We start from the raw sequence: 12815 nt of genomic DNA on the forward strand, positions 1-12815 counted from the left end.
TTATCACACATTTAAAATACAGATTTTGGAGCATTTTAGTAACTAATAGTGTCCGAATTGTTTTTGATCCTCTTCTACTTTTCAACCTTCTTTTCTTGCCTGATGTTAAGGAACAGGTTGAGTTTTTGTCTGGCTTTAGTGATTATTTTTCAATATATATTTAATGTTAATCTTGTATCTTTTTTTTGTACAGACTGGTGAATTTTCTGCTCGATTTCTTTTGAAGTTGCCAGTGGATTTCAGCAATATTCCCACATACCTTCTCAAGGTAAAAAATTATATGTTATTGGGTCAAGTACTAATGGCGCATGCCTATAATCCTAACTACTCAGGAGGTTGAAATCTTCAGCTTGTGATATGAAACCAGCTTCAGCAGGAAAGTCTTTGAGACTCTTGAATTAGCCGTCAAAAAGCTGAAAGTAAAACTATGGCTCAAGTGGTAGAGTACTAGCTTTGAGAAAAAAGCTACCAAGCCCAGAGCTCAAGCCCCAGGAGTGTCAAAAATGAATGAATGAATAAATAAATACATAAATAAGTAAAATAAATAAAATTGGTATATAATTGATGTAAGTGAATTTTTGCTCAGTCTCTGAACAGTTGCTTTGTCAGCATTTTGTTTGCATGATGAATTCTTTTTTTTTTTTGAACTATTTTTTTTATTGTGAAAATACTGTACAGAGGGGTTACAATTACATGGCAAGATAATGAGTACATTTCTTATCAAGCATTGTAGCCTCCTCCTTTGTTTCCTCTTCTCATCCCTTCCCATCCTCCCCCGTCCCCCCCAATCCTCCCTGCTTACCCCCCCTCCCCCCCCCCCGCACCAAAGTTGTAAAGTTCATTTTTCGACATAACGACTTGTACATGCATGATGAATTCTTTTGAAAATATTTACCACAAAAAGATTCACTGAGCTGGACATTGGTGGCTCATACCTGTAATCCTAGTTATTTAGGAGGCTTGAGGTTCAAAACCAGCCTGGATAGGAAAGTCTGTGAAACTCTTTTTTTGTTGTTGTTGTTGGCTGTGGTGAGACTCTTATCTCCAATTAATCACCAAAATCTCAAAATGGCACTGTAGTTCAAAGTGGTAGAGCTCTGGGGAACAGAGCTTAGAGACAGGCTCCATGTTCAAGCCCGACAACTGACCAATGGGGAAAAAAAAATTGCTACCAAAATGCTAAAATAGTAATCTTAAAAGTTCATTTAGATAGTATATACTTGTATGAGGCAAAATTATATGTGTATTAAACTTCAGGAAAAAGTAGCTTTTCATTAAGAATTTTATTGTAATCAAATACTGTTATAAAATTTATTGGATACATTGTCTTTAAGGGAGATTGCATATTAACCACAGTGGCTGAAGGGTTTTTCATTTCTATTATGTCAGCAGTTGAACTTGGGTATTTTCAAAGTTGGGATACTCAAGACTCAGAATCAGTGTACAAGGCACTCTTTAAATTGGGATGCAGTGTTATTCCTCTTATATGTACAATCTAGTTCTAAAAGAAGGAGAAACATGAAATAAAAGGGGGGACTATTGGAATGGTGAAATCAGTAGGAAAGGGAAAAAGAAGGTATGGCAAATATGGTTGATGGAACTATATAAATATAAGTACTTACATAATGAAATGTAATGAAATCTACTTTTGAGAAATTGTGAAAAAAGCTTTAGGGAGGTTGAAGTGAAAGGAAGATGAAAGACTAATAGAGAAGGTACATATGATCAAAGTAAGATATATGTATTTATGGGCATATCTTAATCAAATCCCTCATTGCACACAATTAATATACACTAATACAAATATTTTTAAAAATTGAAAGCAGGCCCAGGGGGCAGCTGTATTGGGAAGGATATGTAGATATTTTACAAAGGTCAGCATTGACACCCAGAGACTAGACTGTGGTTAGTTAGAAAAACTAAATGGAGAAAAGAGCAAGTTCTGAAAAGAAAGCCATAGATAGAGGCCAGGTTTTAATACAAATGAGGATTTAAGATGGCTGGCTGCCCATAGCCCTTATTTAAACATTATTTATGGTTTTTTAATTTCAATCCAATGTAAGAAAAATTTCTGCCTTCCTAATTTGATGTTGTTAGAAAGATAATGGTGTTTGTAACTATCTAGAGAGAAGACATAGCCCTTGTACAAGTTTCCCTGAACTAGTAGTCAATATCTTGTTCTTAATCTTAATAATGATTGGGAGTATGGTTTTGTAGACTATAGGATAAAACAATAGAAAGAACGAGGGAGTTTTTTTATGCATTCTATCCGAGGGAAATTTATTTATTTTTTCTGTAAAAAAATATGGATTTTGGGCTGGGAAGGTGGCTCAGTGGTAGAGTGCTTGCCTTACATGCCTGAGGCCCTGGGTTGGATTCCTCAGCACCACATAAGCAAAAAAAAAAAAAAAGAAAAAAAAGAAAAAAGAAAAACGCCGGAAGTGGCACTGTGGCTCAAGTGGTAGAGCATTAGCCTTGAGCTGAAGAGCTGAGGGACAGCGCCCCAGGCCCAGAGTTCAGGCCCCACAACCGGACCCCCCCCAAAAAAATGGATTTTTTGTGTTTATTAATAAGCTTTTAGTTGTAGTTTGCAGTTGCTTAGTTTTCTACTCTGTACACCATGGTTGTGATGTGCAAATGAGACTGGAGGTTAGCAACTTCTGTCATGTTGTTTACTCTGCTTTGGTTTGATCTGTGATTATAAGGCACAATTGATTAAATTTCAATGATTATTGTGCTCTAATAGAATGTCAAGCAGATTCCTTAGAAACTGCTGTAACACCTACCCAGTAACCTTCATGTATTCCAGTTTTTTTAATTTGGTTAAAGTAAAATTCAGTAGTACATATGAGTAAATTATTTGTATAGTCATCTTAATCTACAATTACAGTGTGTTTGATTTGTTGGGCCTTGTCTGTTCAAGTAGCTTTTGTGTTTACTTAACATTGATGATTGACTTAATATTGATTCCTTTGGCCCTGCTCATGTCAGGGCCAAAGGAAAAAAATGCAGTTTGCTTCTAATCTAATGTTTTTTCTCTTTAATATTAAATTCCCTTATATTCTGTTTTAGGATTTCTTACTTTGTAATTTGCTGTTACTCTTCTTGCCAGTCAGACAAGACATACATAGAACCCGTTTGTCAAAACTGTAAAGCATGTTTTCTCTTCCAAATTAATATGACTAGGGATTTCTTTTCCTTTAGATAAAATGCAATGACTTTCTGGATCTTTGGTTCATGGAAATTAAAACAACATGGATAAAAAGGGAAAATGTTCTAGTATAGCACAAAACAAATTTTGAATATAGAAAAAAAAAGTCTAACAGACTACCAGAAATAACTTAGAATACTTGCCGAGGGATTAAAGATCTAAGTTCATGAAGCTGTTGTATCATAATCTTGGGACATTTGGCTGTGCTTTTTAGAGGAAATTTGCATTAAGAACTCCTTTATATATTACTTATATTAGCTTGCTCTTCATCTGTTTGCTAGGCTTATAATTAATAGTTTAAAGAAGAAAATTTGCCTCTTCAGTTCCTAGGATTAGGATACTCTTTGCCAAGGACAATGTTCTTTTTTTAATTTTTAATTTTTTTTGGGTCCGGTCATGGGGCCTGAACTCTGGGCCTGGGCACTGTCCCTCAGCTCTTCAGCTCAAGGCTAGCACTCTACCACTTGAGCTTCAGCGCCACTTCCGGCTTTTTTCTTTTTCTTTTGCTTATGTGGTGCTGAGGAATCGAACCCAGGGCCTCATGCATGCAAGGCAAGCGCTCTACCACTGAGCCACCTTCCCAGCCCCAAGGCCAATGTTCTTTTATCTCATCTTTCCAAGCCATTAAGTGGTAAAGTAGAACTTTTAAATACTGACATAGCATGGAGTTTGACTACATACTCTATTTGCTACAGTGTAATTTCATTATACTATGATGAAACCATCATTAACTCCTAAATTTATATTATTTATTAGATCCTTTTTTCACGCGGATAGGATTTTATGATATTACAGTGAAGAAATTAAATATTCAGTAATACAAGTTTTCAGAATATTGTGTACATGTGTGTGAGAGAAAGTAGTGTGAGAGAAGAGAGAGAGAGAGAGAGAGAGAGAGAGAGAGAGAGAGAGAGAGAGAGAGAGAGAGAGAGAGGAGAGAGAGAGAGAGAGGAGAGAGAGAGAGGAGAGAGAGGGAGGATAGAGAATAGAGAATGAGAATGAAACCTGGCTCAACAGTCTGAATTTTACTCTTGAACAATGTCAAAAGCTTAGATAAATCAGTTATGTAAAAACTGGTTCATTTCATAATTCTAATTAACCTTTGTCTGTTCATTAGGATTCTTTATTTGAAAATGGTAAAAATCTAGCATGAAATTATATAAACCACATTAGAAATGTTGTACAAATACTCTACTCCCACAGACCATGTAGTAGAAAACAGACCCTATATTGTACAGATCAGGCATAGACCAACCTTCTCATGTCTGTTCCACTCAGGCTGTTACATACCCCATAACTCTTCAACTCATACACTTTTGGGGGAAAATTGTGGTTTCCCACAATAAAAGGGAGTTTATTGAAATGATGAAAGTATAAATTCTCATTATGGTATTTATCCAGGAAAAGGTTATTTTTAACTGTATGCAGTTGGCCCTTCATACGTATATCCATGGTTCCTGCATTCATAGATTCTACATCCATGAATTTAGTCAAACACAGAGGGAAATTGTTTGGGAAAAAATTGTGTCTCTGAACATGCATAGACTTTTTTCTTTATTTTTGGTCGGTCGTGGGCTTGAACTCTAGGCTTGGGCACTGTCCCTGTGCTCTTCAGCTCAAGGCGAGCGCTCTACCACTTGAGCCACAGTGCCACTTCTGGTTTTCTAGTGGTTTATTGGAGATAAGAATCTCACAGACTTTCCTGCCCGGGCTGGCTTTGAACCATGATCCTCAGATCTCAGCCTCCTGAGTATCCAGGATTACAGGCGTGAGCCATCGGCGCCTGGCTTTGTATACACTTTTTATTCGTACTGTTGTTTCTTACATAATAAATTATAACACTTATATAATATTGTAATAGAACTAGAGATTATTTAAAATATATAGGAGAAAATAAATAGGCCATACGTAAACAATTATGCCATGAAGGTCTTAAGCCTCTTACAGATTTTAGTAACCATGAAATACTAAATGAGATACCATGGTCCTAGAGCCAATCTCCCCTGGATACCCAAAGATAATTATACTTTCTCTTATGAAGAGCTATCATTGGAAGATGATGCTTTTAGTTTTGTTAAGATGAAAACTGTTCTCTATATATTCCCATATTTATTTTTGTTTTGAGAAAAATTTCTTTCTGTTTTTCTTGGAAAAACCATACTCCCAGTGAGAGACCTAAAGAAAAGATTCTCATTTGTCTACTAAAATTTTTATTATATAACAAAGAATACTCATAAACTACAGATACAACATTTAGGGGGCGGAAAGAAGCTTACTTAAACATTATGTGTATTTGAATTTGTCTCTTAAAACTATGATCCAGTTTTATTGAGAATATACTGAAGTGAAAACCCTAAAGTTAACCCCTACTGTACTATCAGAAATATCTCAGAAAATACATATTTTCCATTGGATTGGAGAAGTAAATAGTTATTTCCTGCTGGGAATGCATGTAACAAACAGAACTTTCCTCCTTCAAAAATAGTCTTTGACAACTTTTCTTTGTTGCATAAGAAAAGACCATATTGCTTATAAATAGTTCTGGACTGTATCTCAACTAGGTATGTTTGGGCTTTAGTCCTGCTAGGGCAGCATCGGCAATTTTAACAGTGCACTATGATTGAAGTATTTGGACTTCTGGTTTCTGCACTAATCTTATTGGCATCATTTTACATTATGGAATGCTTGATGAAATGTAGTTTTTCTGTGGAATCTGAATCATGACAGTATATGTAAATAAATTATGGATGAAAAACAGTCATCTGTGTTAGGAAATATGAGGCATATGCTAATCAGAGCACACAGTCCAAAAACAGGTCACTCTGCCAGGCAAGGAGAGAAAGCAAGAATTAAGGTCAGGTTATCATGACATATTCAAGAGCCTAGGAAAGGTGGGAGAGTTGTAGTAAATATCCAGGCTATTAATATGTGATAGTTGAAACAGGTCACTAATGTAGAAGAGACTATCTTAGGGTCTCTGTATGCTAGAAATTAATCTGGTCAGCACCAGGAGCAAGCCTCCTCAGCCTGACACTAGAAAGTCACCTACTTGAGGTCAGTCTGCGTTCAGTCAAAGCCACTTTTACAGGTGCAGATGTTCCTGTGACCGAACAGATACCAAAAAGTGCTCTGGCTGGATAACATACAATAGGACATAGTAAGAACTGTAACAGACTAGGAAGTATGTGCAGCAGCTGCTATACTGCTGCGGAGTTGTTTTCCATGTAAGAGTATGAGTCCAGTGTTAGCAGATATGCAGATGTTATTACAAGAGGCCTAGAAGCTCAGGCTTTTAATTCTTTTAAAATGAAAACTATCTGCTTTGTATGTGATGGCAATGATACATGTTTTCTAAAAAAGAATGTGTAGGCCAAACAGATACACGTTGCCTAGAAAGCCTAACAGTCTGATAACCAAGTGGGCCGCAGAACAGTTTTTGTTTTTTTTTTTTTCCCTTTCCTTAGTTTACACATATGGAGTGGTCTTAAGGGAGACCTTATTGTGGTGCATTGGATGAAAGTTGGACTCTTAATTAGTATTTCACTTGATACTTGAATCTCAAAGTGTCAAGTGCTGCTGTAACAACTACAGCCAGGTACCCAAATCTCAGGGTTTGATTTTAGATACAGAACCATGCATAATACCTAAGTATGAATTTTGACTCAAAATGCTTCTACACTTAGGCAAATAACTAGATCAGAAAAAGAGGGGAAAAAAAGAAAGAAACCAAAGCAATATCATTGTCCCTAAAGACCCTATAATGTAGCTGCTATGACAAAGTTAAGAAACATTACCTGGAAATAAGTATTATCTTGAAAGCTACATTTACAATAGTAGGCTTTTGAAAATGTAAAAGATTGTATGGAAATGTCCAAGAGAAATCTATTAATCTGTAAGGCAATAATTATAATAAAAAAAGGAAAATAGCATAAAAGATGTAGTTTGTTCTCCATTTGAAGTAAACTTGAAGAGCTTGGCTTAGGAGGCTGGAAGTGGGATGAAGGACAGCTGATATGCAGATAATTATGCAATCCATGGTGAGACTGTGAGGACATACTCAGACTCCAAGAGAAATTTTTCATAAGACACTAGTAAAGGATAAAACTGGAAAGTTGTAAAGATCTTGATTGCTGGAAGAATAATTCAGTCCTCACTAAAAAGGTAATCCTTATTCTGTTTATATCTGGATTATCATGGTAATAGCCTCATATTGCATTTCTTTGATTCGACTCCGTCCCACATCTGACCCTTTATTCAGTATTATTGCCAGACTAATATCTTTTAATCTTCTTTTGAAACCAGTTATGATTCTTGTTAGATGCTCCTTCTAGAGAATACCTTCTTCTGAAGCACTATTTTATATAACTTCCTAACAAGTGATTTTAATCATAAACAGGCTGCTGCTTTCCCTGCCATCTTGCCAGTACTGTGAGAATTCCCAGTAATAATATTCTTCTTCACTGCTCTGAGTTCCCTCCTCTTTGATCTTTTCCTGAAGAAAGCACTTCATTTACCTGAGAAGAAAGAGAAGTGCAGAGTAGTTCACATTGCTTGCCCAAGACCTTAAGTGATTATTTAGAGCTGTTGACAGTCTTAATTATTGGCAGCAAGGATGGGAGCACTAAGAGGTGAAGGTAGAGAAGAGGGACAATGAAACCAAAGTGAACCTTTTAAGGAAGCAGTTCAGCAGGCAGCTGTGAGAAAAGGAAAGACCTGAACTTGGAAGGTAAAGTGGAAGGGAATTGTCATATGTGTAGAAGGACAACAGGAACGGAACATTGTATAAGGCAAAGCCTTAAAAATATCAAGAAGGCAGTGGCCAGATGGCACTCAGTGAACAACAGTGGAATGAACAAGAAGTGACATTTGATTTAGCTTCAAGGTCAGAAATGGTTAAAGTAGGAAAAACATTCTCAGTAGAAGAGTCAGGATAGGGACCAGATTATTGGTGTTAATAAGCATATAACCAATTAGGAAATACACTTTGGGTCTTTAACAGACTATTTTGTGGAAATGGGAAGGACACTTGAATAATTGAAATGTCCAAGTTGTTCTGGCTTTGGGAATATATCTACTGAGACAAAGTGAAATTCACAACTGATATGTTCACATATTATCCAAAAAATCATAAAGAAAAATTTTTGGTAGTTTTGGGGGTTTAAGTTCTAATTTTTTAGAGACAGGGGTTCCCTATCCAGACCAGGCTGATCTTGAACTCTCAATCTACCCGTCTCTGCTTCACCAGTAGCGAGATTATACTGGCATGCACTACTGGAAATCATTCAAATTCATAATATACTTCAATATGATTATCTTACTGATGTGCTTTGTTTGAAAAATTTAAAGGAAATGTTGCTGGGGTATATCGATTTCTTTCACATACTTAGGAAAAACAGGTAATGGTGTGAGTGTTTAAAAAGAGTATAGAGGACTGTTACATTTTGTGATTTGTCCTCAAAATTGACTTTTAATAAATTGATGTGGTTTTGAAACTTTTTATTCTTTTTGCCTTTCCTTAAAATTAGTGGATAAGTTTGTTTTCTCTGGACTAGAGAGAGAGAGAGAGAGAGAGAGAGAGAGAGAGAGAGAGAGAGAGAGAGAGAGAGAGAGAGAGAGAGAGAGAGAGAGAGAGAGAAATTAGGCTTATTAATCACCATGGGATTCTTTTAGAGGTGGGCATCAATTTTGACTTCTTTATAATTTGAATTATTTCAAAGTCCATTTAGTTTTACTTATTTGCTAGAAAGAAAACTGGTAACGTCTCCCAGATATTCCCTTTATTTAAAATCCAGTTTGCTGTTAGGGTGCTACATATTGATTATAATTACTTTTTAGCAAGCTTAAGATTAAGATTAAAAAAAAAGCCCTCTGATCTTCATGAATAAATGAATATAAATTCAAAGACTAACCTCACAAAGCCTTTTCTCTATATGACACCTTAAACAAAACCCTCAAATTTGAGACCTTTGGTAAGACAGTTTTTTGTATCTGATGAAGCCACACTTAATAAGCAGCTTTTAGAAAAGACTGCTTTAAGTTACTCTTGTGCAATCAATTTAAAGCAAAGCAGTTAGTTGTCTGCTACTTTTAAGAGTATAAAGGATTTACAGGGAGTTCTCATCTTATCTCAAAGGAAATAGTTTCTGTCTAATCAAATGGGAGTGGGCATACTTTTATAAAAAGGAATGTGTACCTAGAAGAAAGTGCCATAAAAGAAGTGTACTGTTTATTCCTGTAATAAGTCTGATTTATACTTGCTAAATTTGAGCTAAATGTGTATCTGGAACTTAATCAGAAAGACTGCAATGAAATAATCTGAACTGTTACCCAGGAGGGAAATACCTACTGTTGCTTCATTAAAGATAAGACTTGTGACTTTCAGTTCACTCTCCTTGTCTCACCTCTCTTCTTCAGAGAGAGAAGCAAGACTTAGAGAGCAACTTGCTTTAGATGAGGGGCCTGAAATCTTCTCTAAAGGGCATGATGGTAGAATTTTAGGCTGATTTGCCATATGTTCTCTGTCACAACTACTCAACTCTGCTCTCATAGCATGAAAGCAGCTACAGACAATATGTAAATGAATGAATGTGGCTGGGTTCCAATAAAACTTTATTTTCAAAAACAGGCTTTGGGCTGGATTTTGCCTATAGCAGTAACTTGTTGATTTCTTTTCTGATTGTGGAATGGGATATTTCTTTAAAAGGACCTCTGGTTAATTACAGTAGATAAATACAGCGATTTGACGCAATGAATGAGTAGTTTTTATATCATGATTTGTTTATATTTTACTGTCACCTTCAACTATTTTGAAGTCTCCCTCTATCCTTCCTTTATTCTTTTTAAATAATATGTTAGTAATATATAATTTATTCAGTTTTCTTGTATGTCTAAATTTTCCCAACCTACAATTAAGATCAGCTATTTCAGTGATTAGAAAGATTATGTCCCGTCCTTCTGTCACTCCTGCCCAGTTTGCGTGTTTCAATCTTAACCAACAAGGTGATGGTATTAGGATGTGGGACTTTTGGAAGTCCTGAAGGTAGAGCCCTTATAAACAAGATTAATGCCCATATAAAAGATACCTTAGGGAGCTAGTCAGCCTTTTCTGCTATGTGAAGACACAGCAAGAAGGCATTAACTGTGAACGAGGAAATAGGCCATTAGCAGATTCCAAATCTGTTCTGGCCTTGATCATGGAGTTTACATCCTCCAGAACTGTAAATAATTTTTTCTTGTCAGACACTACCTCATTTATAGTATTTTGTTACAGCAATCAGAACTAAGACAGCGAGGCATGTCACAGAGGATTGTTGGTAATATTCATGAGGTGGCATTGGGTTTGGAGAAATGAGGTTCTGATTCTGAAGTTTTGTCATACCAAGGACCTAAAATAGTCAATGCAACTTTGAAAAAGAAGAGCAAGATTGGAGGACTCATTACTCTCTAGTTCTGCTATAATCTGATCTTAAATATCTCCCCAAGGACCATGTGTTGAAGGCTTAATGGTTCCCAGGGTCATACTGGTTGGAGATGGTAGAACCTTAAAGAGGCAGGGCCTCTTAACAAGGAAGAAGTATTTAGATAATTGGGGGAATCCTCTGAAAGGAGATTATGAGTTCTGGTCTTTTCCTCTTCTCTTTTTTACTTACTGACCATAAAATAAGCAGTGTCATCTTGCTAGATGTTGTGCCATGATGTCTTGTTTCAGGTACTAGAAATGTTTGTAGCAAACATAGCATACTTTTCAGCTTGGAGTTGGTGTAGAATAGAAATGGTTTTGATATTGTTTATTTATTGAATTAGTATTTCAAAGTATTGAATTTATTATTCAAAATATTCAAATATGGTAGGACAAATTTAATCAAAATTAAGATCAATTTATGGTACCTCTTCATTTTTCTTTCTCCTTATTCTTCTACCTCAAAATCAAAACTCAAACTTTGACTATTCCCAAACATCCAGATATGACATATGATATTTTGACAGTTTATTTTCCTACATCCCCCCTCAAAATGAAGAACAGTCACAAAAAAACTGAAAATTCTCCTTTTGGTTTTCTTTTATTACAGTTTATTTTGTTTATAGTTTCATATCTACTTGTAGTTTTTTTTTTTTTTTTATAAAATTACAGTTAGATTATACTGTTCAAATCCTTCAGCTGACCTGTTCTACCCTTTCCTATGCATGAATGAGGAGGCTTTTTTTCTGCTAAGGGCCATTTAGGTTTTAAAAATACAATTCACAAGCCATACAAAATCATTAATACTGATAGATGGCCACTGATAGCCAATGAAAAGCATACAGTCTGTTCTGTCTTGTGCCAGATGTTTTTGAAGGACTTCCATGGCTCATGGGCCACAGTCTCTCCACTGCTTTAAGCAGTAATCCTTCAAGCATTCTGTTGTGCAATAATAGAGTGTGCCTTAGCTATATAAATTTGTCTGTATATAATGAAAACATGTCAGTATAATGCAAAAGTTGTCATGATTTATAGTTTTTTTTGTACCGCTAAGTAATAGCAGCCATATGCTAAGTACACTGATACAAATGATATAGCAAGCTGTTGAAACATAGTATGTTCCATTTAATGGCTGTACATTCCATATATATATATATATATATATATATATATATATATCACCTCAGTTTACCACATATTATCTATTTATTGAGTAGTTTCTCCTTGTCTTTGTGGAGAAGAGACAGAGATAGCACAATGAGTCAGAACTATTCTTCATGGTATTACTGTGTTTTGTCCAAGTCTACTTTTCCACTATAATTTCTCATTACCTCTACTTATCCCCACAACTCAGAAATTTCAGTCTTACTGTGGCCCCTTCTACCAAATTACCTTTACACTAAAAACTACAAAACAGTATGAAGAGAAAATAAAGAAGATTTAAACAAATAGAAATGTTAAATTTATAATCAAGACATTCATTATTTTAACACTAATCTTTCTAAGTTGACATATACAGCTAACACAATCCTAGCAAGTAAAAAAAAAGTGAGCAGACTCATTTCTAGAGAAATTGAGAATCAGATTTGGATACACACACACACACACACACACACACACACACACACACACACACATACACACATGGGTATATGTATGGGTATACAAAATAGAACAGTCAATATAACTTTGAAAAAGAAGAGTAAAATTTGAGAACTCACACTGTCTGATTTCAGGAATTAATACAAAACTGCAATAATCAAGACATATGCTAATGGTCTAAAAGACAAAATCCAAAGACTATCTAGAAATAGGCCAACACATACATATATAACTGAATTTTGACCAAAGTGCAAAGGCTATTCAGAGGAAAAAATATTGCTAGTATAGATATATACAAAAAAAGTTTGTATCATGAGACATGTAAATTTTAACTAAAAATACATTATAGATAGAAATGTGAATCTTAAAACTACAACTTCCAGAAGAAAACATATGATTAAAGCCTCAATTTTTCTATTATTTTTTAAATCCCCAGTTTTCATTTTGAATATAGTAAATATCAACAGAGATTACACATAAATAAGGGCTCTTTGGAATTTTCATTATTTGTGAAAAGGAGTTCTAAGCAGTTTGAAAATCATT

The 12815-nt window shown here is 35.2% G+C and overlaps 1 protein-coding gene across 2 annotated transcripts in view; it reads left to right on the top strand.

Moving 5' to 3' along the window:
- Babam2 (BRISC and BRCA1 A complex member 2) overlaps positions 1-12815 on the top strand; it is a 389222-nt gene that overhangs the window by 143976 nt on the left and 232431 nt on the right. For both annotated transcript variants that reach the window (XM_070025282.1, XM_070025283.1), the window contains exon 6: positions 194-268. In XM_070025282.1, coding sequence (XP_069881383.1) covers positions 194-268 — 75 coding nt within the window. The remainder of the gene's footprint in view (positions 1-193; positions 269-12815) is intronic.

Source organism: Dipodomys merriami, unplaced genomic scaffold, assembly GCF_024711535.1.
Source record: "Dipodomys merriami isolate MVZ:Mamm:240054 unplaced genomic scaffold, mDipMer1.0.p SCAF_17, whole genome shotgun sequence".
NCBI classification, from domain to species: domain Eukaryota; kingdom Metazoa; phylum Chordata; class Mammalia; order Rodentia; family Heteromyidae; genus Dipodomys; species Dipodomys merriami.